At 45.4% G+C, this 25495-nt stretch overlaps 1 protein-coding gene across 1 annotated transcript in view; it reads right to left on the reverse strand.

The window, feature by feature from the left end:
- The window catches only part of LOC119446877 (cytoskeleton-associated protein 5-like), a 117458-nt gene extending 92168 nt beyond the window's left edge, over positions 1 to 25290 (reverse strand). The window contains exons 1-5 of the mRNA XM_049663653.1: positions 25155 to 25290; positions 22538 to 23947; positions 20794 to 21036; positions 3995 to 4111; positions 831 to 983 (exon numbers count right to left, since the gene is read on the reverse strand). Coding sequence (XP_049519610.1) covers positions 831 to 983; positions 3995 to 4111; positions 20794 to 21036; positions 22538 to 23947; positions 25155 to 25208 — 1977 coding nt within the window. The 5' untranslated portion in view covers positions 25209 to 25290. The remainder of the gene's footprint in view (positions 1 to 830; positions 984 to 3994; positions 4112 to 20793; positions 21037 to 22537; positions 23948 to 25154) is intronic.
- Between the last annotated feature and the right edge of the window lie 205 nt (positions 25291 to 25495).

A 25495-nucleotide genomic window follows, 5' to 3' on the forward strand; every position in this document is an offset into this window, starting at 1 on the left:
TTGATTTTTTAGTGCCGCAGCTGAACCATACAGCAGTCTCGCAACGCTAAGTGGTGACTGGCACTCCCTGAAGCAGCACCAGGGATTGCCTCCTTTTCTTGCGTTATGAAGCCAAACGCAATCGAGAAACTCGATCCCCATTCGGCTCAACCGCAATAGAAAATGCACCGCGAGACACCCATATAACAATAAATGCGCCTGGCTCTTTACTGTGGGTGCTGACGTGGTCGACCCGTGCAGCGCCAACGATGGCTATGTGTGGAACGGTGATCAAGTCACGTGATGCACGGGTCGTGCTTTCGTCTGCTGCGCAGGTGGGCCTTACGGTAACCTACCTACTGTAAAGATGGGGCAGCCCTTCTATATTTTGGAAGAAAACTGGAAAGCAAAACTTCAATAAAACTTTCATGGCAATAAAAGATTGCCATGAAACACTGATTCACTCATTGGCATTCAGTACAACATAACATCACCAATTCTTTAGCCTCAGGTAGGAAAAGACGCACCTGATTATATTCAATAAAAAATACTCTCCAGACCTTCATAGACTAGAACTGAGCTGTAATCAGTGCTGGCATACTAAGTTATTAAAATACAGTGTAGACCGCTTATAACGTAAGTCGCCGGAGTCGGGAATATCCGCACTATAACCAAAGGAATAATATTCAACGCCCGCACATATGCAAAACATGTGCACCGAGCCGCCACGCGTATGCGACAGTCGAGGAATGCGGCTAGAATGTTTGCATTCAATTTACAGTCGAATCTCGTTAATTCGAACCAAATCACTTGGCGGCGTGATTTGAAAACAGAGCTGTGAAAAGCCTGACCTCGAGGAGCATGTCAATGGCCATGATGTGCATCTTGAAATCAGCACTGAAGCAATTGACCACCAGTGAAGGGGCCCAGTTGGCCACCACCATCTGCTCCTTGAGCTGCTGGCAGAACTCCTCTCGTGGAGTGCTGAAGTTCCACTTGAGCAGCTGCGAGGAAAAAACAATGACAGCTTACTGAAACCATTTCCCGAACGAGAGTTCTACATCCCATATTTCACAACAAGTGGCAAACAAGCACATTTATGACAGTGGCAGATCCCAATAGGCACTTCCCTGGACATATTCAGGTGGAATCAAAAAGAACCATGCCTCCCTGTTATGGCGTGGTTTTGCTGTTAAGAGTTTTGGTATGAGCAGTCTTTCCACACAAAGAAACTACACTTTATTGCCAAAACAACCTCTAACTTTGCCTCTACGAGGGCGATACCATTTCATCACCTTGCTGTTTACATAAGCTTGCACTTTGGAATATGTTCATGTGTCCGCTTCGAGCAAGACAGTTGCAATGCCCACGGCAAGAATGTGAAAAACAAACGAACAAAAAGAAACATTACGCCTCATAGGCGATATGGAACTTCTTCACTGTAGGTGGTTTTCTCTGCGTAGGCGTCTCTTATGCACGCCACTCTACGTACGGGGGTGCGTGGTGGCGTAATCCATGAAAAATTGCAACAGCGCAGGCCAAGAGCCAACACCGATGTTTTTGTGGATAACTCATACGGTGCCAACTGATAAACTGATGGGTGATACGGTTAACTTTGGAGCTTTCACTATAATAACCTTTCAGAATAATGAACAATTTGCTGCAGTCCCCTGAAGTTTGTTATATGGAGATTTCACTTATTGCTGTAACCAAGTATTAAACCTTTTAAACATTTAAAAAGATAACGTGGTCATGATTACGCTCCTCGAAACAATTTTTTTTGTTATCTGTACTAGAGGCTTCGAAATTTAGCCAATTAATAGAGTTTTATATGTAGCTGTTATACTTTGAGTTATGTGATGCACAATGGCAAAATATAGTCATCTTTGTGGGCACTTCTACACATACGAAATTTTCACAAAAGTCATCACGCTGCAGCTTATTTAGCTCTTTGTAGATCACAAAGTGCCAACATTTAGTCAAACAGCGCGTACAATTACCGGAGCTATGCAAAAGTCGGGGAAAAAATACATTGAAATGTCCCAATTCCCCGGAATCTAACCTTGCAGTTTCGCACTGCTGGGAGGTATTGCAATTTCAAGTAGATATCAGTATTGTTCACATCTTCAAGACGAGGTTATTTTCATGGGATTGTGAAAAAAGTTGAATGAAAATTATTTTTTTATTGTTCAAGTAATTGTATGACATAACTCAAGAACTATAGCAGCTTGCACAAAAATCTCATTGCAGTACAATCTGATTGTAGTACAAATAAAAAAAAATTTATGTGTCACCATTTAAAGGGACACTAAAGGCAAATAGTATTTCAACGTGGAGTGTTAAAATATCATACCAGAAACCTCTAAACGCTTGCTTCCTGCCAAGAACAGACTTATTTTAAGAGAAAACTGCATCTGAAGCGTCCACGTACCTCTAACGCAATTCAAATCGCCCGCCCTAGTGAGGAGTGGTGATGTCAAGGCCATATAGTGACGTGCCGCCGGTGAGTCAAACACCACCCATAGAAGGCGCTACGGCTTTTTTTTGCGGAAAGCGCAAACGTGCGGCCAGAAACAGAGCCAAGACAGAGATGACGTCAGTGCGAAAGCCTTCCTATGGTGGCTAGCCACCATAGCGAAAGGTAAAACGTGAGCCGAATTGTGAACACAGTGATCGTCGACGCTCGTCGCAATAGACCAACTAGTTGACGACCTCGACAACGACACATTGGCTTGCGATGCTGGGCTCGATTTTAGCGATTTAAGCTTCGATGAGCGTGACATGCTGCTGAGGGCTCGCGCTGCCGGCGTCGTTGCCTACTACGACGGCGGCCTCGACACCGGCTCTTCCGAGTGCAAAAGCAGCGAGGACTCGAACAATCCGACGGCGGGTGACAAAGCTGGCCACCGTCTCGACACTCAAGCTGCTAGCAAATTCAAGTGCGAGTTTAGCGAGCCAGCAACACCAGCACAGCACTACGCAATAACGAAACTTCTGAAACTCGAAAGCGCGCGTGCGGCATAGAGTCGAGCGAAAACGAAACCTTTTGCCCGCCCGCGTCATTATCAAGTGTAACGCCAAAAATGTATTTTTTCTACGAATCTAATAGAAGTAGACAAGTAGCATTTTATTCCATTTTATAATCCAACGAAACAATCTTTTTAACATGCGTGGTTCAGTGCTAGTGACAATGTTTACAATTTTTTTAGGAGTGCCTTCGCCATCGCATAAGTACCGGAATGTCCCTGGGGAGTCCTATCATGTTCAGCATTTACCTCAATTTCTCGATTACTAAAGCTCTGTTTGCGATTATATTGCCGCCTTAGACGTTCTAGAGCATTGCTCTATCACTTTAGCTGGACTTTTTATTTGACTTTAGTGTCCCTTTAAAGAAAAAGTTATACCTGTGGAATTGACGCAATAAGTAACTAAAGGATGCCACAATTTTTTACTCTTACGCTGTAGCACACTAACAGTGCACACATGTTAGTTGTACAAAAAGCACAACTTGGTTATCATCATCATTTACCCGCGTGAGAAGTCTCAGTGCTTCCGGACGACATTTATTTTTTTGTACGCGGGTGTTCTAGCTGGTTCAGGCATGTTGCAATTGAGTGTCCTGAGCACGCCGTGCCACAGGCAATGCCAGCAACATGCCTACAACGTCGCATAAAGGTTACTCAGAAGCCGACGACGGTTACCCAGCAATGCTGCCGATCGAAGTGGTTGAAGATTTTGACAGTGCATCGGAGGACGAGGTTTTCAATGGCTTCGAACAAGTGCAATAAATATTGGTTTACTGCACCCAAGAGAACGTGCCCTGAAATGGGTAAGTTGGACATTTCATAATGAGTGTACATGCATGCACTGTTCCATTATGCCGACAGAGTTAACATAGACGAGTCATATATACCGGCGTGACTTGTATAGAAATTTTTTTTTGAAATTTGCAAAAAGCGGGGGTGCGACTTATACAAAATACAGCATGTCCACACGGCATGGCTGTAACACTAACCTTGAGGGCCCTCTCGAATGCTATTCGCTGTTCTTTCAAGTTGTTCACAGACAGCAGGGGACTCATGTCCACCTCCTTCCGAGATGACTTGCCAGAACTCCCGGGCTTCACAGTCATCTATATTCCAGGCAATAAGGCAAAAGACGAGGACACATGTAAGTGCAAGTGCGGCTAGCATCTCAATTTGTTCGTGCAAAAGAAAAATATTTCTAAAACCCTTCTTGTTTGCTTACCGCTGATCCAAGGCATACGAGTGCTGCTATGCGCAATCAGGGTGTCTAACAAATTGACATTTTCAGATTCCCTGAGTTTTCCAGGTTTTTCCCCCAAGTGATTTTGCTAAATTCCCTGAGTGAAACGGAACTTTCTTTTACATCAAGACGGGCTGACACCATGTTGCCTGATGCTGTCACTCTTTAGTAAGCATGTTAAAATTGTCGCAGTTTCACCCGAAAGGCGAAGCATCAATTGCGATAGCAAATTAGTAGAGAGCTATACGGAGTAAGCATAGTAGTATTATCAGCTGTATAAACTTGGACATGCAGCAGCACCAGCAACGCGCAGAACTGTTCTTGACGCCGTCAGTGTTTTGCCCGCGTTCGCACGGAACGCGCCGGCGTTGGTGACTGTTGCCGGTGCTTCTGGGGACGGCTCGGAGGTTTTTGACGAGATCAGAACGGGACACTCGTCGAGCAGCGTCCGAAGTCTGTACCACCTTCTTGCCTCACATTTTTATATAAATACGCATTTGGTGCCACAGCTAAACGTCGCCTCCCCTCCCTCCCTCCATTACCGCCACTTTCGTTCCCTTTCAATAAAATTACAGCAAATTTTTAGGGATGGGCGAATAGTGGATTTGAGGTTCGAAGCGAATTCGAAGCGAATAGTGATTTGGTCGAATAGTTCTAATAGTATATATCACATATTACAGTGAAACCTAGTTCAAATTTTACAGTATTGAAAAAAAATGTCCGAATTATCAGGGTATCCAGAAAACAATAAGCAAATGCTTACTACGTCAGCACGATTTTATTAGTGTAATGGATGAGCAAGTCCTTTCGCTATTTTGCACAAAAGCAGTGCAGAAGCTGCAATTCTCGTCATCTCGTGACTGATTGGCTCTCGCAGCGGCGATCAAGGCCTCGAGACTTCCTGCGCAGCAAGGCCACGGCGCGCGCCAATATTTGTGACACGCTTTGGACTACCGCGCGCACATCCCGATTATTTTTTTGCCAGTAAGCTGACCGCCAACAGATTGCACGTACATCTCGATGTAGGCGGTGCTCTTCATCTTTGACAGCTTTGCACCGAGTCAAACCAAAACACCTGTTTGTCACAACCGCGGCCGCTATCGACGGGATTATGAACGGCGTCTTTGCGGTGTGTACACCCACACAAGCGGCAAAAACGAGCGTGTCATGCCGTGCGCGGCAAAAGCGGCAGGAATCGGGGATTGGCTTGCGAAGGGTGCCGAGAGCGACGAGGGTGGCGTCACATCATCTATTATGTGACAGGATTTGTAGCGAGGAAGTTGAGCAAAGAAGCATCCTGTGCTTCTTGCAAGCAAGCTCTTGTAGGGAAAACGGGTATTGATAAAGCTCCCGAAGCAGACTTGGTGAATTGCAAGACGAGAGGTTATTTGACACACCCGAACATGCATCTATCTCCTCTTCAAGGCAGCTGAGGAACATTTCTCGCAAGCGAGAGGGACGTTTATGACAAAACAACAGATGCTGTTCTGGAAGAATTTGATTTTACATTTCCTTGTGCTCTCCATAGAGAAGATATGCTAGCCAAGCTGCTGCATTACTACATATGCCGCTGCATGCGCTAGTATTGTCGACAGCTCAAGAACAAAGAGGCGAAAAAAAGTCAGGATTTGCGAAAAATGTCTAAGCTTGTGTGAAACTTTTTCACCCAACGAGCACATGTCTTGTATTATTTATAATGCATAACTATGCTTTCTGTGAATCACTCTGTGTTCGAAAATGTCAGTGCCGTTTTGAATATTTCATCATGTGAATAAATTTTCATGCGGTCACACAGTAGCCGCGCCGCCACTCGTGCTTTATTACATTGTGACAAGTTATCATGCAATGACGATTCACGCACCGTCCGCATGAGCCTGGATGCTAGTTTGCATACCCTTCTTCACAGCAACAGAAAAAAAATTATCCGAGATTTATTTTCGTTTTTCAGAAACAAGGACCCGTAAGACCGAAATACTCCTGAAACCAGCACCTGTGCGCGGTTGGTAAATTCAAGTTTTGGCATTCAATGACAAAGTTTCAAATGTGGACATCAGATGCCGCACTGTGGGTTTCTGTATTAATTTTGAGCGCTAGGGGTTTCTTAGATGTGTAAGAAATCGAAAGAAACGGGCCTTTTCTTGCATACCGCTCCTTTCGGAATGTAGTCACCGCGGCCGCGTGACAGTACTCTCGAGCAGTTGGCTTCAGCGGACGAATGAATTGACTGAACGTGATAAGAGAGTGACAAGTCTTGCACTAATATTTCAGACACCGTTGCATTCGAGATATTAGCGATGTACACGCTTATGAACGAGAAGAGCTGGAAGAGTAGCAAGCGGGCTCCCGGCCGCGAGGCAGCTGGCGACGTTCGTTGATCCCGCCTCACCATTGATGATGATGATTTATTGGCATCCCCTTTGAAACGGGGCGGCGACAAATAGTCACCTAGCCTGCTTGATTTAATCAGGTATACTATACATGTTCTTTATCTTGCATTTTTGTATACCTATCATTATTTTTCTTTTTCAAAAATTTACCTTGTACCGCTGCCTATGATTTTAAGAGATCAGGTCGCATCCATCTTTTCCCTACTTTTTTTCCACCAGTACTCTAATCGTCTCTTGCTGATCTCTACGGCTGATCTGTTTATGTTTCCTTCCACTTTAAACCCAAGCGCTTCTGGGAGTTGCACGTTACCTACGGTTCTCGCTGGGTGGATCCCGTCGCATTCCATTAGGATGTGCTGAGTGGTCTCTGGATCTTTACTGCAGCATACACATGTCTCATCTAATTCCGAATATTTGTTCCGATATGTTTTCGTCCTTAGGCAACCGGCTCGAGCCTCAAATAGCAAGGCACTGCCCTTTGTGTTATCGTACAGATTTTCCCTTCTAATTTCTTTCTTCTCATTCTTGTAAATCTCCATTGTCCTTTTCGTTTCCATTCTTTGCATCCAATTCACGGTCTCTATTTCTCTCACTTTCTTTCTGATGACCCCTGGTTGTCTATTTACAGTTTCGATTATCCTGTACTTGGTTGCCAACTTCCTTGACCTCTTCCTCCATTCTGTGTCCACGCTTTTCATGTAGAGATACTTGTGCACTTTAGCCGCCCATTTATTTTCATCCATGTTCCTGAGCCTTTCTTCAAAACTAATTTTGCTTTGTGCTTCTCTGACTTCAAAAGAGGCCCAACCCATGTCTCCATGCACTGCCTCATTTGTCGTATTACCGTGTGCTCCCAAAGCCAACCGGCCTACTGATCTTTGGTTAACTTCCAAACCCGCCAATATATCCAATTTTAAGCATATAATGGCATTTGCGAATGTTAGCGCTGGCACCATTACTCCTTTCCAGATTCCACGCACCACCTCATACTTATTGTGGCCCCACAGTGCTCTGTGTTTCATTAATGCTGCATTCCGCTTCCCCTTTATTTTCAGATTATCTTGGTGGTTGCTTGAGTAATTCTTTCCTTCGTTTATGTGTACGCCGAGGTACTTATATTGCTTCACTATGGGTATTACTTGCTGTTGAATTGACACCACGAAGTTACTCGTGTGCTCATTAAAGATCATAATCCCTGATTTCTCTGTGCTAAACTTAAGGCCTAGATTTGTCGCTGCGTTCCCACAGATATTCGCAAGTATCTGTAAATCTTTTTTATTGTCCGCTAGTAGCACAATGTCGTCTGCGTACATCAGTCCAGGGATCTTCTGTTGCACCATTTGTCCATTACGCATGTAGGATAAATCAAAACCTAATTCGCTGTTTTCCAGTCGTCTTTCTATGCCCTTGACGTAAAGCGTGAACAACAATGGTGACAGAGGGCATCCTTGCTTCAATCCTTGGTGAATTCCCACCATTTCATTTCCTTTTCGGCCTTCCCATGCCACTTGTACTTGGTTGTCTCGATATATCTCCCTCAGCAGCTCCACGAAATCGTCATCTATGCCTTCGTATTGAAGAATATCCCACAACAATTCCCTGTCTACGTTGTCATAAGCTCCTTTAATATCTAGAAATGCTATCCATAAAGGTCTTTTCTGAGCTACTGAAATCTCTATGCACTGAGTTAGTACAAACATATTGTCTTCTAAGCGTCTGCCTGGCCTGAACCCATTCTGTAGTTCCCCCAATACACCGTTTTCTTCCACCCACTTCGACAGTTCTAATTTTATGGCTTGCATTGCCATTCTATATATCACCGACGTTACTGTAACTGGCCTGTACGAGCTCGTCTTATCCTTATCTCCTTTGCCTTTGTAGATAAGATTCATCTTGCTTTCACGCCATCCAACGGGAATATTCTTTGTTCTAATCACTTGCTCTATGGCATTAGTCAGCAGTGCCTTGCTTTTTGGACCGAGGTTTTTGATTAGCTGTATTGGGATTTCATCGGGTCCTGCTGCCGTGTTGTTAGGGACATTTTCTGCTGCCTTTTTCCAATAAAAGCTTTCTATGCTGAATTTTGATCTCTCAGGCCTCTCTGTTGTTGCTGGATCTGTTGTCTGAACTACGCTTTTTCTCGTACCGAAGTTATGCCTGATAACGTCTGTGATGTACCGCAGCGCATCATCGCCTTCATAGATGTTACCGTCTTCATCCCTTATAGCCGTTTGCGAGTTTCTAGTTGGAGCTCCGAGTGCTTTTATATGGTTCCAGAATCTTTTTGGGGCGCCTTTGTCTCTTTTGTGAATGTTATGCACCCAACGTTCACTTGCGCATTTAATTTTCTCTTGCACGAGCTCACTCGCAACCCTTTTCTTTTCTCGGTACGTATTCCATCTAAGGAGCACCTCTTCTTCTTGTAATCACAACTTTTTGGCTTCTCGATGAACCCTAGATGCCTCTTTACGCTCTTCTATAGCTTGTTTAATTTCCTTGTTCCACCACTTACGTGGTTTCCTCTTTCCAATCCAACAATTGTATTGCCGTGTCCGCCTTATTTCATGCTGCATAACCTCCACCAGTTCCTTATATTCCCAGACTGCTGTAGGAAAAGCCTCAATTTTCTTCTCTATGTTGTTTGCGATCTCTGTTATTTGCTCGTCATTCATTTTTAAAAACTCTGAGGCTATTGGTTCATGTTCTGCGCTGGTATCTCTCCCAAACTTTAATGCTAAACGTCTATGATCACTTCCCAGGCTATTTTTTCCATTTTCGTCTATTATCATTTGGTCCAGTTGTTCGTAGACCATTTCTGAGACTAAGGCGTAGTCGATACATGACTGCCTGTTTCCGCATTGCCACGTTACCTGTCCATGACACTTATTCTCCCTGTTAACTACTATAAGGTTCTGTTCATCACACAAATCCAGCACTAGAGAGCCGTTGTAATCAGTATATCCGTCTAAATCGTCCATGTGCGCGTTCATATCTCCCACTAATATCACCTGGCCCGAGTTACTGAACTCATTAATATCGCTTCTAATGCAATCGACCAATTCCTTATTTTTTTCCCTGCTATCACTACCTGTCCACAGGTAAGCTACTCCCAGCCACGTCTTTTTACCTTGCCATGTACCACTAATCCATAAATGCTCTTTACATGTCTCGTTTACCCTTCGCCACTTCAGACCTCGCCTAATTAGTACGCCTACGCCTTTCCTTGACCCGGTCATTCTGTTGCACCCTTCCCATACAAAGTTGTCAATAACAGGCGGCTGCTCCAAATCTCGTAGATGCGTTTCGGTCAAGGCGTACACACTAATCGCTTCATCATTCAGTTGCGTTTGAATTTTCAGCCATTTTTCCTGCTTACGACCACCCTGCATGTTAATGTAGCAAATTTTACCTTCTCTATTCTTATCCTTTCTGCGTCTTTTCCTGACTCCTGGTCGCCTAATTCTGCCCTTTACTGGTGTTTCGCTATGTTCAATACTTAATCCTGCTTCCTGATTGCCTGGGGCCCGCCTAAAAAAGCTACAGCTCGTGCCGCGAATCGATTTCCGACCGGTGTTGCTACACTTTCACTAAAATGTATCCCGTCACGCACAAAAGCGCCTTCGCGGCCTGCTCGGTGCACTTCACGGTTGATGTCAATGACCGTAAAATTCATTGCTTTAGCTAGAGTCCAAATTTCCCTGTTTACTGCAAGAACTGCCCTTTCAATTTTATAACCCTGCCTTTCAACCTCTGGCACCGTGCACACCGCGATTTGTACTTCTTTTGAAACATTCCGCAGGTCGGTGACCCCTTTGGCTATTTGCTTTGTGATTCCTGCTCCTCGTCCGTTCAGTACGTCAATCACTCCGCCCATTATCACCACTAGGTGTCTCTCCTCCATTGTGTCCCACACAATGGAGGAGAGACACCTCTCTGAAGGATGAAGGATGAAGCGATTAGTGTGTACGCCTTGACCGAAACGCATCTACGAGATTTGGAGCAGCCGCCTGTTATTGACAACTTTGTATGGGAAGGGTGCAACAGAATGACCGGGTCAAGGAAAGGCGGAGGCGTAGGCGTACTAATTAGGCGAGGTCTGAAGTGGCGAAGGGTAAACGAGACATGTAAAGAGCATTTATGGATTAGTGGTACATGGCAAGGTAAAAAGACGTGGCTGGGAGTAGCTTACCTGTGGACAGGTAGTGATAGCAGGGAAAAAAATAAGGAATTGGTCGATTGCATTAGAAGCGATATTAATGAGTTCAGTAACTCGGGCCAGGTGATATTAGTGGGAGATATGAACGCGCACATGGACGATTTAGACGGATATACTGATTACAACGGCTCTCTAGTGCTGGATTTGTGTGATGAACAGAACCTTATAGTAGTTAACAGGGAGAATAAGTGTCATGGACAGGTAACGTGGCAATGCGGAAACAGGCAGTCATGTATCGACTACGCCTTAGTCTCAGAAATGGTCTACGAACAACTGGACCAAATGATAATAGACGAAAATGGAAAAAATAGCCTGGGAAGCGATCATAGACGTTTAGCATTAAAGTTTGGGAGAGATACCAGCGCAGAACATGAACCAATAGCCTCAGAGTTTTTAAAAATGAATGACGAGCAAATAACAGAGATCGCAAACAACACAGAGAAGAAAATTGAGGCTTTTCCTACAGCAGTCTGGGAATATAAGGAACTGGTGGAGGTTATGCAGCATGAAATAAGGCGGACACGGCAATACAATTGTTGGATTGGAAAGAGGAAACCACGTAAGTGGTGGAACAAGGAAATTAAACAAGCTATAGAAGAGCGTAAAGAGGCATCTAGGGTTCATCGAGAAGCCAAAAAGTTGGGATTACAAGAAGAAGAGGTGCTCCTTAGATGGAATACGTACCGAGAAAAGAAAAGGGTTGCGAGTGAGCTCGTGCAAGAGAAAATTAAATGCGCAAGTGAACGTTGGGTGCATAACATTCACAAAAGAGACAAAGGCGCCCCAAAAAGATTCTGGAACCATATAAAAGCACTCGGAGCTCCAACTAGAAACTCGCAAACGGCTATAAGGGATGAAGACGGTAACATCTATGAAGGCGATGATGCGCTGCGGTACATCACAGACGTTATCAGGCATAACTTCGGTACGAGAAAAAGCGTAGTTCAGACAACAGATCCAGCAACAACAGAGAGGCCTGAGAGATCAAAATTCAGCATAGAAAGCTTTTATTGGAAAAAGGCAGCAGAAAATGTCCCTAACAACACGGCAGCAGGACCCGATGAAATCCCAATACAGCTAATCAAAAACCTCGGTCCAAAAAGCAAGGCACTGCTGACTAATGCCATAGAGCAAGTGATTAGAACAAAGAATATTCCCGTTGGATGGCGTGAAAGCAAGATGAATCTTATCTACAAAGGCAAAGGAGATAAGGATAAGACGAGCTCGTACAGGCCAGTTACAGTAACGTCGGTGATATATAGAATGGCAATGCAAGCCATAAAATTAGAACTGTCGAAGTGGGTGGAAGAAAACGGTGTATTGGGGGAACTACAGAATGGGTTCAGGCCAGGCAGACGCTTAGAAGACAATATGTTTGTACTAACTCAGTGCATAGAGATTTCAGTGGCTCAGAAAAGACCTTTATGGATAGCATTTCTAGATATTAAAGGAGCTTATGACAACGTAGACAGGGAATTGTTGTGGGATATTCTTCAATACGAAGGCATAGATGACGATTTCGTGGAGCTGCTGAGGGAGATATATCGAGACAACCAAGTACAAGTGGCATGGGAAGGCCGAAAAGGAAATGAAATGGTGGGAATTCACCAAGGATTGAAGCAAGGATGCCCTCTGTCACCATTGTTGTTCACGCTTTACGTCAAGGGCATAGAAAGACGACTGGAAAACAGCGAATTAGGTTTTGATTTATCCTACATGCGTAATGGACAAATGGTGCAACAGAAGATCCCTGGACTGATGTACGCAGACGACATTGTGCTACTAGCGGACAATAAAAAAGATTTACAGATACTTGCGAATATCTGTGGGAACGCAGCGACAAATCTAGGCCTTAAGTTTAGCACAGAGAAATCAGGGATTATGATCTTTAATGAACACACGAGTAACTTCGTGGTGTCAATTCAACAGCAAGTAATACCCATAGTGAAGCAATATAAGTACCTCGGCGTACACATAAACGAAGGAAAGAATTACTCAAGCAACCACCAAGATAATCTGAAAATAAAGGGGAAGCGGAATGCAGCATTAATGAAACACAGAGCACTGTGGGGCCACAATAAGTATGAGGTGGTGCGTGGAATCTGGAAAGGAGTAATGGTGCCAGCGCTAACATTCGCAAATGCCATTATATGCTTTAAATCGGATATATTGGCGGGTTTGGAAGTTAACCAAAGATCAGTAGGCCGGTTGGCTTTGGGAGCACACGGTAATACGACAAATGAGGCAGTGCATGGAGACATGGGTTGGGCCTCTTTTGAAGTCAGAGAAGCACAAAGCAAAATTAGTTTTGAAGAAAGGCTCAGGAACATGGATGAAAATAAATGGGCGGCTAAAGTGCACAAGTATCTCTACATGAAAAGCGTGGACACAGAATGGAGGAAGAGGTCAAGGAAGTTGGCAACCAAGTACAGGATAATCGAAACTGTAAATAGACAACCAGGGGTCATCAGAAAGAAAGTGAGAGAAATAGAGACCGTGAATTGGATGCAAAGAATGGAAACGAAAAGGACAATGGAGATTTACAAGAATGAGAAGAAAGAAATTAGAAGGGAAAATCTGTACGATAACACAAAGGGCAGTGCCTTGCTATTTGAGGCTCGAGCCGGTTGCCTAAGGACGAAAACATATCGGAACAAATATTCGGAATTAGATGAAACATGTGTATGCTGCAGTAAAGATCCAGAGACCACTCAGCACATCCTAATGGAATGCGACGGGATCCACCCAGCGAGAACCGTAGGTAACGTGCAACTCCCAGAAGCGCTTGGGTTTAAAGTGGAAGGAAACATAAACAGATCAGCCGTAGAGATCAGCAAGAGACGATTAGAGTACTGGTGGAAAAAAAGTAGGGAAAAGATGGATGCGACCTGATCTCTTAAAATCATAGGCAGCGGTACAAGGTAAATTTTTGAAAAAGAAAAATAATGATAGGTATACAAAAATGCAAGATAAAGAACATGTATGGTATACCTGATTAAATCAAGCAGGCTAGGTGACTATTTGTCGCCGCCCCGTTTCAAAGGGGATGCCAATAGATCATCATCATCATCATCACCACATGCGTTCCTTGGCCTTCGCGATCACCTCTCTAATCGGCTTTCCCGGAAGCGCGCTAACCTGGACTCGTTCGTCTGCCCCTACCCTCTCTGCTATCGCCGGTTCTACTTTACGCATGTTGGAATCCCCAACAAACACAACTCGACGCTTTCCTTCCCCCTCACCGCCGAAAGCTGCCCCCGAAGTCACAATGCCCTCCCCTCCTTTCTTATTCTTGCCCTTGGCTTTGTTTTCTTCCCCGGCCGCGTCAGTGGTATCCCCTTCGTGACTATCACTGACGTTTGCGCCACTGCTTACCGGCGTGGCGGGTTCGGCTGTCTCTGCACTCGCATCGGAGCCAGCTCCGTTCGCGGTGCTCGCCTCGATGCGGTCATCAGTGCTTTGCAGAATGGTGGCGCTCAGCTGGATTTCTGCGTTAGCTAGCTTTTCTTCTGCCTCCTTCCTCTGCTTCTGCTCGATTTGAAGTTCCTTTTCTAGCTTTCCAACCCGCTTAGCTAACTTATCCTTGTCTTGCTCTAGGCGGTCTAGCCGCGACCCTAGCACACACATCCTACAGATAAAATCTGCACCATTCGCTTCGCGTGCTGATTTAAACCGTGTTTCTTCCAGCGCGTAGGAACGCTCGCACTCAGAACAACGCACGCGTGGGTTCCCCCTAGTACCAACCATCATCTCGTACTAACAAGGCGTAGATGTGGAAAAGAAGAAAAAATTTCTTTACCTACTTTTATCTAAGCGAGAAGACCAAGAAAGTGAGAAAGCATTAAAATAATTTATAAAGATTGTTTGGCTAAGCTAACCCTCCTAAAAAAACCAGAAAGTGAAATATAAAATAACAAAACTTATCTCTTTGGCACGCTGCTCCTGCTGCGCTGAAATAGCACCTCGACTCTACACGTCCGCTCCCGTCGGCTTCACTCGTGAGAGTGAAGCCGACGTACCAGGTCGAAGTTGGTAGAAGTACCAGGTCGAAGTTGGTAGCGCCATCTCCCGGGATCTTTGCGAAGCAGAGCATAGTCGCGGAGCGGGTAGCTGCGGCGTCCGCTCACCTGAAGTATTTCTTACACCGTGGCGTTCACTACACAATCTTGCCGTTTCAAGAGATGTGGTGCTGCGGACAGCGGTGATGGCGATAACAGTGCATTGCAGGCAGCTGCGATGGCGACGACACCAGCGCGGTCAAGTAGCTGTTCTGGCACGTGAAAAATTGCGTATTTTATTGAAAACTTACGGTAGCCTGAAGGTTCTCGATTGAAAAATAACTTCTAAGTAACCAATATTATGAGATTTTACCTTGAAATTATCGAGAAATTTTTTCCGTAGGGCTGCATATAAAACTGACAGGACCACTCCTTTACTCCTATTTACCGAAAATTCCAATTAAGCGACTTCGAATTATCGGGAGTCAACTGTACCAATATGGCCTGCAAGATAATGCTTGTGGGGTCTCACACGTGCTCTTGGGACAAAGGAACGACAACACAGTAGTGTAAACAATCAAAAGAGCATTTATTGCACCTTTCATACACTAATACACGCTAGCCGAATTATACTTCCCATAGAACATTCACATTGGTGCGCGACAAATCAAGGAAGTCCGACTCACCGCGACTGGATAGCGAGCGAATATGTTCGCCCCATGCTATGACACCATCGCCTAATCAATAGGTTCTCATAATGGGTTCCGCGAGCCACTGATAAATTTTCGCTGGTTCCAGGCTCGCCAAGTGGCTAAAACAGCGAACGCGAGGAGCGCTCGATCCAAAGAACCTTCATTACCTATTCCCAAGTGTCAAAAAGCACCATCGCAGTACGTAACAGAAACGTGCGAACTGCACAATAAATCCGCCGGCAGCTTTTAGCCACCCAGCCTCTGAAAACGGGCTGCGCGCCTAAGCTTTTGCCCTTAAGTCTCGGAGGCTGTAACTTCTACCATGTGCATTTTTCCCGTTTGTAGATTGGGGCCCATAGTGTGCGCGCTGATGTACTCGTCGGTGGGTTACAAAATAAATGTGGGGAGCATCGTAAAGGCGCGGCGAAAAAGTGCAATAATGGCGCTAGCGTCCAACCTAAACCAAGCAGCGAAGTCGCATCTGTCCGCATCGTCAGTGGAAATCGTATGTGAAACGTGTCTGGTAGCAATGCCGGAATGCTTCTATTGTCGCGGATAACACCGCGTTGGCGGTAGGCCGCATGCCTTCATAAGTGCCTAGTCGCCATCCGTCATCGCGTCGATTAGAAAGCCTACGTGCAATGCTCCCTAGCATCGATTTCCACAATAGTTTCGTCTGCAGCGGTTGCGGCCAACCGTAGTTTCGTTTTGGCTCGGTGCACGCGTCTGCCGCCCGCCTTCAGAAATGCAAGGTAACCGTATATGATCGAGTCGATAGCAGCCGCAGTTTTATCCGCAGCGGTTGCGGCAAACAGTAGTTTCGCTTTCAGTGCAAAGCTGTTGAAGATGAAGCGCACCGGCAACATCGCGATGGACGGCCAATTTGTCGGTGACCAGCTCATGGGGACAAAATAATTGGGATGTGCGCATGATAGCGAAAAACGTGTCTCAGATAAAGACGTGCTCCGCGGAATTGCTGCGAGCATTACACGAGTATCGAGGTGACGAAAACTGCAGCTTCCTCACAGCTGTTGTGCAAAATAGGAACACGATTTGCTGATTCATTCACTAAATAAAAGCTGTTGACGTAGTAAGCATTTGTTTATTGTTTTCTTTATACCCTCGATAATTCGACATTCGGTTAATTTGATAATTTTTATTAGGACCCGTGAAATCTGAATTGACGAGGTTTTAGTGTACTCAAAGTAGAGTCGGCACTAATTCTAAGATCTCTTGTGATGAAACGTTATAATTAAGTGTCCCCGTGCGATAAGCATTGAAAACTGTCATTCTTTCTCGGCATGAATCATGATTGCGAAGCTGTATTCTCTTGATTCATAACGATTGCACCCAGTTTGGACCTTGTGTGTTGCATGTCGCCGTCAAAGTAGCCTGCAAACCACCACCGTTGGCCCTAAACATGTTGCGTGGTAAGCCTAGTCTCTATATTATAGGGGGGAGGTTCCTTGGCACATCACGGAGCTTAGCAGGGTTCCCTGGGATCAACATGCTTGAGAACCCCTGGTCTAATCGTTCACGTGTACGGTCACGTGAACGGTGGCGCATTCGAAGGATCAGAGTTTGTCCATACCGGTGTCCTGCTCCTAAGCCTTCGCGGGACCGTCCCGCGAAGCGGGCCGGCACACGCGCGAGCCCTCCGTGCGTGCTGCTCGCAGACCCCCAAGCCAAGAGGAAGCGCCTTCTTCCTTTTGCGCCTAAGCAACCCCGCCACTAGGTGGCATTCGCATGCAACACTAGCGCCATCTCTAGTAATACGCTGCCGCCGTAACGCCACGTGGCAAAGCCAGATTACAGAAGACGGGAGCCATGTGGGGAAAACAACATCGGGGATGCGTGAGAGTCGCGCATCCTCACATGCTTCATGTTAAATAAATACTCAGCGTCAGTGTTTGCTAAATGATTATGCTCATCAAGACTATCAACTGCTCCGACAGCAAAAACATCAAAGCTGATGCTAACAGTTGCTGCAATCAGAGGGGGAAAAAAGAATAGGAAGGCATTCGCAAACCAGATTCCCTCCTCTTCACAGATTTTTCTGTGCAAAGAATTGGAAGTTCATTCCACAGTAAAGAGCATTAAAACTAAAAGGCAGCGAGATTGACATAACAGCATAAACTACCTACATTCACCATTGTTTTATTCATTTAAGGAGTTCCTGAACCACCCCTCGAGCTAGGTGAAAAAACATTTCACGGAGGCCACACACTGCTGTAAACATCTCAGCCAAATTTTGCACTTGTGCCCGGCGTGTGGAGCTCACAAGCGAACCACAAAGTGACCTTTTTTTTCAAATGCACTTTTCAACAGAAACAGTCTCACCCTTTTCGATGCTGCCCTATTTCGACACATAGCAGATTCTCATGCATGGCGGCTATTGGCCAATAGCTGACATCAATAAAGAAGCGCGAGCTATCATCTGCTCATGCCCGCCCACATAAGAATGAAACTTTGGACACACTACTTATCGAGGCGTCGGACGCATCTCCTTTTGCTAATTTCAATTAGTCTGGAACACTCAACTAGTCTACCTATGCGAAACGTAAGCCCAGACCACACGTACACTAGGCCTGTCACACCTCACAATGAATAGATTCGCATCTACAGAAGAAGCACGCCATTGCAGGCTCGCTCCCATTGTTCTTAGCTGGACGCGCTTTTTAGTGAGCTTCATATAGAGCCTTGGAAGGCGCGAAATCAAGATTTTTCCTACTATCTATGTACGACAAAGCCGGTTCACACCACATAGCGTGGTCAGGCTGGAGCACACGAGTGCACACTCCAGCCCTGCTGTAGTTGCGTTTGGTCACACATAGCTGTGTAGCATAAATACCATGTTCGCCGCAGAGCATAGCGAAAAGCCGGCTCGCCGTAATACTGTAGGCAGGGTATCACCACTCTGTCGCCAGCGGTGCTCCTACGCTCCGAAGGAGTGGAGAGTAGAGAGCGAATTGGAAAACTGCGCTCAAAGTATCTACTTGTACTAGGTCTTGAAAACTTGTTTTGGTAATATATCTCTGGGAGGTAGCATACTAGTTCAATGGCATTTTTGAGGCTTTAAAGAAATGTGGTTTAGGGCTCCTTTAAGCTTTTAGCAAGCTGTTTGTGCGCAACATGAGCTAAAGTCAGTGATTTAGACCTGGGTTATGTGAAAAAGAACCCTATATGTTACAATTTAATCTTTTTCTGCATGCAGTCATAAAAATAAAGCAAATCTCGTATTATTTCACACTTGAGCAAAATCCAGTAACTTAAGTGCAACATTAACTGCAACTATAATGCCGAGCCTTCCTGCCAAGGATAAAACAGGTCAAACAGAGGTACCAAGCATTTCTAGTCAATGCACTGTTTTCCTTGACAGTACGTCTTAAAAATACAGAAAACAAAGCGAAAGAGGATTGAATGATCACGGATAACATTGCAAAGCAGCAGTGGCGCACCGACGGGGGGGGGGGGATTCGGGGGTTGTAACCCCCCCCCCCCCTGAGGCCAACTTAACCCCCCCCCCCCTTTTGTTTAACCCCTTTTCTTTCCTTACGCATTTTAGTGCTGCAACTAAGATGCAAGACGCGCAATCGTCTGCACACTCGCAAGAAGCGCATTTTCTTGACAATTTCCCGTGAAGAAATCGAAATTAGTGCTGTTTAGATGGTATTGGCAAACTGTCAACCCCCCCCCCCCCCTGGCAGAGATCCTGGGTGCGCTTCTGCAAAGCAGGTTACGAGAGATGCCATAGTGGAGGGCTCCGAACTTATTTTAACCACCTGGTGTTCTTTAATGTGCAACCAAAGTGCAGCGCAAAAGCATGTTTGCCCTCCGCCTCAGCTTGCATACCTGTCAGCCTGTGAACTTTACAAATTCATAAAATCCTGTGGAAAGTGGTAGGGACAGAAGGAAGAAGATAGTATGCCTTTTTTTTAAAGCTTTCCCCGACGCATGTTTGTTCACACACACACACACACACACACACACTAGAGCAAAGAGGATACAAGTTTAGATGCATCTCACAAAGCAGCAGCAAACTTGGAAGAGAAAATACTGACAAGCAACAAACTGTTCAGGAACTTGTTCGTATAAATTTGCTTGAAGCAAGTATGAAGCCTTCACCATCAAACTAATTGCAACGGAAAGTCGCGAACACAATAAATTTTACAGCGAAGCTATATATGCCTAGGCGAAACGTCCGTCTGTGCCCAGGAGGGCCTTCTGCAGGAACCAGTGCGCATGCGCAAAAAAAACCTCTTGTAAAACAGGCTTGAGTTGAAGAAGAGTTAGGAGCAAGAGGAGAGGGAATGTGTGGGTCTTTCACCTTGGAGTAAGACGTGTTGGCGACGTACATACACACTCGCAGTGTCTGCGTGGAGTTCCCACGCGCCAAGTGTGAGGGAATAGAAAAGGCAACGTCTGGTTCTTTCACAGCGTGGGTTTGACGTAGCGCAGACTGCAGGGAGTGCGCATGCGCCAAGTGTGAGGGAACAAGAGGAGAGGGAACGTCTGGCGCGCAATTGGCTGCACGGTTAGCGACGTCGTTCCTCTCTTGCAGCGGTGCAGGTGACAGTGATTCTCTCTCCGACATTGCAATGGTACAGCCACGTGTCATGCGTTCTCCCGAGGAACAGCTTGCATACAAAGGATGCCGCCATAAACAGCGCCGGGAGTTTGCCCGCCACCACCATGTTGCCAACGCCAAACGTGTCCATGTCTTTACTGCTCGGCATAAAGGGGCGCGTAAAGTGACACATAATTGTGTACCACAGTTCAGAAACACTTCAATATACCCGTGCGATAAACCTTAAGATAAACACCGCGGCTGCCCCTTATCTCCACATCGAAATGCAGAAACCACAGCTGAGAACTGAAACCACAACCAACCTCGTGCTCAACAGCTGAATGCCATTGCCACTGAGCCACTGCAGCATATAAAACAAAGGAAAGAACAGATCCTAAAAAATTTTTTTCAGGGGTATTACGTGCCAGATCCATATGATGATGAGGCACATTGTAGTGTGGTATGCTGGGTAGTTTTACCCAACTGGGCATAAGGGAAAAACAAAGTAAAATAAAAAGTTCCAGCTCTGCATCGTGTAGGAACTGTAGCAATGGTTGTGGCTTTCTGGTTATTTTTTTCATTCAGTCCCCACTGGAATACAGCCGCAGCAGCCAGGATCAATCCCATGGCCTTGAGCTCAGCAGCTTGATGCTATAGCCACTGAGCTACCATGGCAGATGGCACAAACCTTGGAAGAAGACTGTGTTTTCGCAGGTCCAGACGATGGCGCAGCAGAGGAAGCAGCACCTGGTCTCACAACCCGGGCACCACCACGAGGCTTGGCCACTGCAGTTGTGGCCTTCCTTTGCACGGGCGCTTCTGGCTTCGACTCTGTGCTACGCTTGGCTGGGGAAGCAGCCACAGCAGGCTTGCGGGGGGCCTTTTGAGGTGGTGCGGCCACCACCTCTGCTTTCTTGCAGCACTCTTTGACCTGCAATGCCATGTTCCAGTGACAGATCTCAACATCTGCAAAAGGGCATGAATGAAAGCTGGCATGCTGTGTTAAACCAGGAACATGATGATAAATGACATGAAAAAAAAGTTAACACGTCAATGTTGATCTGATGGCAGTAGGTGCTTGCTTTCATGTCGTGTGAGCAGCAGATATAGTTTTCCGCTAGTTTCACTGGAATGCGGTAGGGGCTACATAGTTGCAGTCAGCAAACAAAACAGCTCACTATGGCTGAAAGTGCACGGCTTGTTATGTGTTGATTTTCTTAGCCCCCCCCCCTTCGTGTTTCTACATTTTAGTAGAAAACAAACATTCAAGTGTGCCACAGCATACATGGCAGCACTACCAGAAAGATCACCAGCTAAATGTGTGGTGCTGCATTCAAGTAAGGCTTTCCTCATGGCTAGGAAAGCACCAGCAGACGCTAAGAGTTTGCACTCTTGGTGCAGTGAAATGCCATACTCAAGCTACTCAGTGGCAGCTTTTAATTCTGAATGCATACAACTACCCGATTTCCTCTGCAAGCCCGTGCAAGCATGCAGTCAACACAAGCTATGTGCCGACACATGCAGTGCGAGGATAGAGCACTGTGCAACCCCACAAGGTTTTTTTTTTATTCCTTAGCCATGGGCAAGGAAAGGAGGACAGACCAAGTTCCATCAGCAACAGCGATTAGCCAGTGCTGCTAGCTAATGAAGGCATAAAAGGTAGGGTCAGTTCAGAGCCCCCAATATCAGCTCTATTCCAAGCCATACCAACCCGACAACAAAGACTTCATATATTTAACTCAAAATTAGCAATTATGTGTTACCGAGAATGCTCTTGCTATAACGAAATCAGCCAATAGCATTGGCGAGTCCAGCTGCTTTCGATGAAGTTGCATGACGACATTGCAGAAGCGAGAGCAAGCGATTTTTTGCTGTGTTTAACAAGAGAATGTAACTTCTCTGCTGAATGCAATGCAGCAATATTCGGAGCACATGTTCACAGCAGCCTCTACGACAGGTCAGCAATGTTTTCTTGCTACGTTCAAAAAGTATTTTAGGGCCCCTTAAAGGGGTGTCTAATATTTGGATTTGTCCAGTTCTCGCGGATGTTTCTGTTAAGTCGACAATACTGCTGAGCTGCCAATTAAAGGGTTCAGTCAGTTTCCTTGCTGTGCTATTAAGCATCCCTTAATAAGCATCCGCTGATAAGCACCACCCACCCAGCCACAAATTTTACTGAACTATATGTTTGTTAGCATTGGCTCGTGGGCATCTCATGATCAATACACAGTGCAGGAAAGCAAGACAAACAGGAAGAGGAGGCTAGCCTGGAACAATTAAAGCAGCTCGGGGACACAGTGCAGACCATAACCCCATTCTGGGCTAGCTATACAAAGAACAGGCCTCATATGTAGATACGATTGCACTCTCAATTCTTGAAAATTAAGCAGTGCAGTTAGGGGTACAAGAAAAAAACAAAAAAGAGCCCTTACCTTCTCCATTTTGAGATTGTCCAGGTCACCAAGGAAAGGCGTCAACACTCGTTCCCCTACCACTTTCATCGCTGTCCCCAAGGCCATGCTTGCGCCTTCCCTCACTGCTGGGTCAGAGTCATTCAGAGTTTTGAGCAAAGACGTCACCAATGCTTTTAGCAGCTTCTTGTTCAATGCAGCCGGTGTGGACTTGGAGAAGACACGTGCCAAGAACAGGGTCGTCTCTGCCTTTATCTGAGGATTCTTGTTCTCCAGAGCCCCTGCGACATCCTCCAAGATGGCTTCCAAATTTGTGGCCTGGAGTGCATTGTCCAGTGCTTCTCTCAGAGCAGTGACCACATTCTGTTTCTTTTCTTTGAATTTCTCTATGCATGTCGAGATGCAGGCATTCGCATATGGGTGAAACTTTTGCCTCAAGCCGGCTGCCAGCCCCGCCAAGCATTTGGCTGCGAGCGCCACCACGACGACGTTGCTGTCCTTGGCCACTATCCTCTTCAGCGCTTTGACGAGATCGCCATAGTCACCAGGTTCAAGCTTAAGATTGCTTGCGATCTCGAGAAGTTTTTCAAGCGCCTCTCTTCTCTCTTGCCACTTCTTGGCCTCGCACTGTTCGTAAAAGTCTTTGGGGAGCTTGGAGAGTATGTCGACGGCTTCCAACAGGTCATACCCATCAACAACAGCTCCACCGCCACACTCGTCACCCTCTTCAATATCAACCCCACCATCAGTACCAGCATCAGGTGCCTGTGCTCTTCCTGTCTGCTCCGACCGGATGTAACGCTCTGGAGATGCAGTGCCCTTCTCCACTTTGGAAAACTCTGCCTCAAGCTCGGACACTTGAACGGGCTTCATAGATTGCAGCAGGGGCTTTAACGCATCTCCAGTCCAGCGATACAGTTCAATAGTCAGCAGCTTGCTCTCGTCACGCACCGTTTTATCCCTGTGCTCGAGAAGTTTTGGAAGTGCCCTGAAGATAGGATTCACAGCTATAATGTTGGCACCGAAGAGACGTAAGCACTCTCGAAATGTTGCCACGCATCCCGACACTATCTTTGGATTCTTGTTGTCCAGTGCCTTAACCAGTTCCTCTACAACCACCTCCTGCTTCTCGATTTCGACGTACATGTAGATGATCTCCTGTGCCAGTTCCCGTGTCTTCTGCTTTGGGGCGGCAATGCATTTGGCGACGAGCCCAGTGAGGACATCGCCGCAGATGCGATTGGCTGGTTGGGCATTTTCAACGAATGACAGCACAGCTGCCAGGCCCTTTTCCTGGGACACTGCATTGCTGTCTGTGACAAAGTTCTTGATGAGAGGCAAAAACTTCTGAAACTCTGGACCCTTGGGGTCGGTGACAGATCCAAAAAGATTGATGGCATCTTCATACCCACTAAGGCGAGCTTTCCATAACTGAAAAAGGACAAGGGGAAACAGCAGTGAGTGCTGAAGCAAACTAAACAACGTCACAAACGCCAGGAAATCTTTCCGAAGGTCCTGGGAGTTTACAGTGAGCTTTACAAGGCATTAAATCAATTGTCATCATATGGCAACAGCCTCCTTCACTTTGAGGAAGTCATGGTAAACAGTTGTTCTAAATGAAGCAAAATAAAACTGACACTCCGATGTGGCAACACCAGTACATACAGCATTGCGCATTCTTGGCAGTAATGCAAACAAAAAAAGAAGGAAAAGAAAACATCGCCAAGTTTAAAACAAAAAGATTCGGCCCACTAACAAATTATTCGTAAAAATGTTGCCAGGATCGAAGTAAGGCAAACTACATGAACCACACATGTATCAACAACGTTCTGCTCTAAAAGCATGCACGTATTCAAAATTTTCAATTCAGCACTCAAATTGAAGAGGAAATATTCAAAACAATCAATATAAAAAAAATCTGTAGCGATGAGCAAGCACTCAAAAAAGGAAAAACTAAAACAGTGGGGGGTTCATTTTTTTTCGTTTCAATCCTTGGGCGACCCGAATCTATCCCATAGGCCAAAGCTTTCGTATCACCGTGGGCACAGTATTGATCTCGGGACAATGTTGTTGCATAATGCCTGTGTGCCACCATTCTGATACATATCTCCTATTTTTAAACATTGTTGAACAAATTTCAATGTCCGACTTTTATTTAATAAATGGTGACATAACAGAACCTTGAATACTATAGTAACTGCTGGATAGGAGCTTATATCAGTGTATAGTGGTTCAATCTTTTGTTGTTCGTTGAAATTTATAAATGTTTCAGGTAAAATTTTGTGAAATTTAGGCACTGTATTGAAAGAAGTTGTCTTTCTATTCTTAAAGTACTTGACACACAGTCGATTTACAATATTACTATTCGCACACCCTTATTTTAGTCCAATACCTAAATCATCAGTAAATAGAAGTCTGCCTATGTTATCAATGACCTCGCATCTTTATCAAGGCTGAAAGTTAAACACCACTATTGCCAGCAATGCTTCAAAAAGACGGATTACAAGATCTGTACTATCTGAAAGAAACTTCCATGTGACGGAAGGCCTTCACAAGACATTGATTTTGCAATTTAAGCACAGTACCAGGAAGAATAGCTGAACACAGTAGAAACTGCAGCAAGCAATAGCAGCATTACCTTATGCTGACAACGCTCCTCCACCGGCAACTTTACAAACTCAGTGTCTGTCATAGTTTACAACGGTCTGAAATAAAAACAACACAGCTTGTAAAAAATCAAAATGCCAACATCACAATTCCTTAGAAACACATACTACAGTTGTAGTAAATAGCACAGCACAGGCTCAGAAGTATATTTATTTTGTTCTGTTCAGAAACAGCCTACAATTAGTATTTCCGGAATATAGCAATAAATTGCAGTCTACAAAACAAGGGTGTATGAAAACTGAGCCTTGCCTTTGATACCAACCAGCATGAACTTTTCTTAATGAGTGTGTGTCTTTACTCTGCACTCCAATA

Source organism: Dermacentor silvarum, chromosome 1 (genome assembly GCF_013339745.2).
Source record: "Dermacentor silvarum isolate Dsil-2018 chromosome 1, BIME_Dsil_1.4, whole genome shotgun sequence".
Taxonomy (NCBI): domain Eukaryota; kingdom Metazoa; phylum Arthropoda; class Arachnida; order Ixodida; family Ixodidae; genus Dermacentor; species Dermacentor silvarum.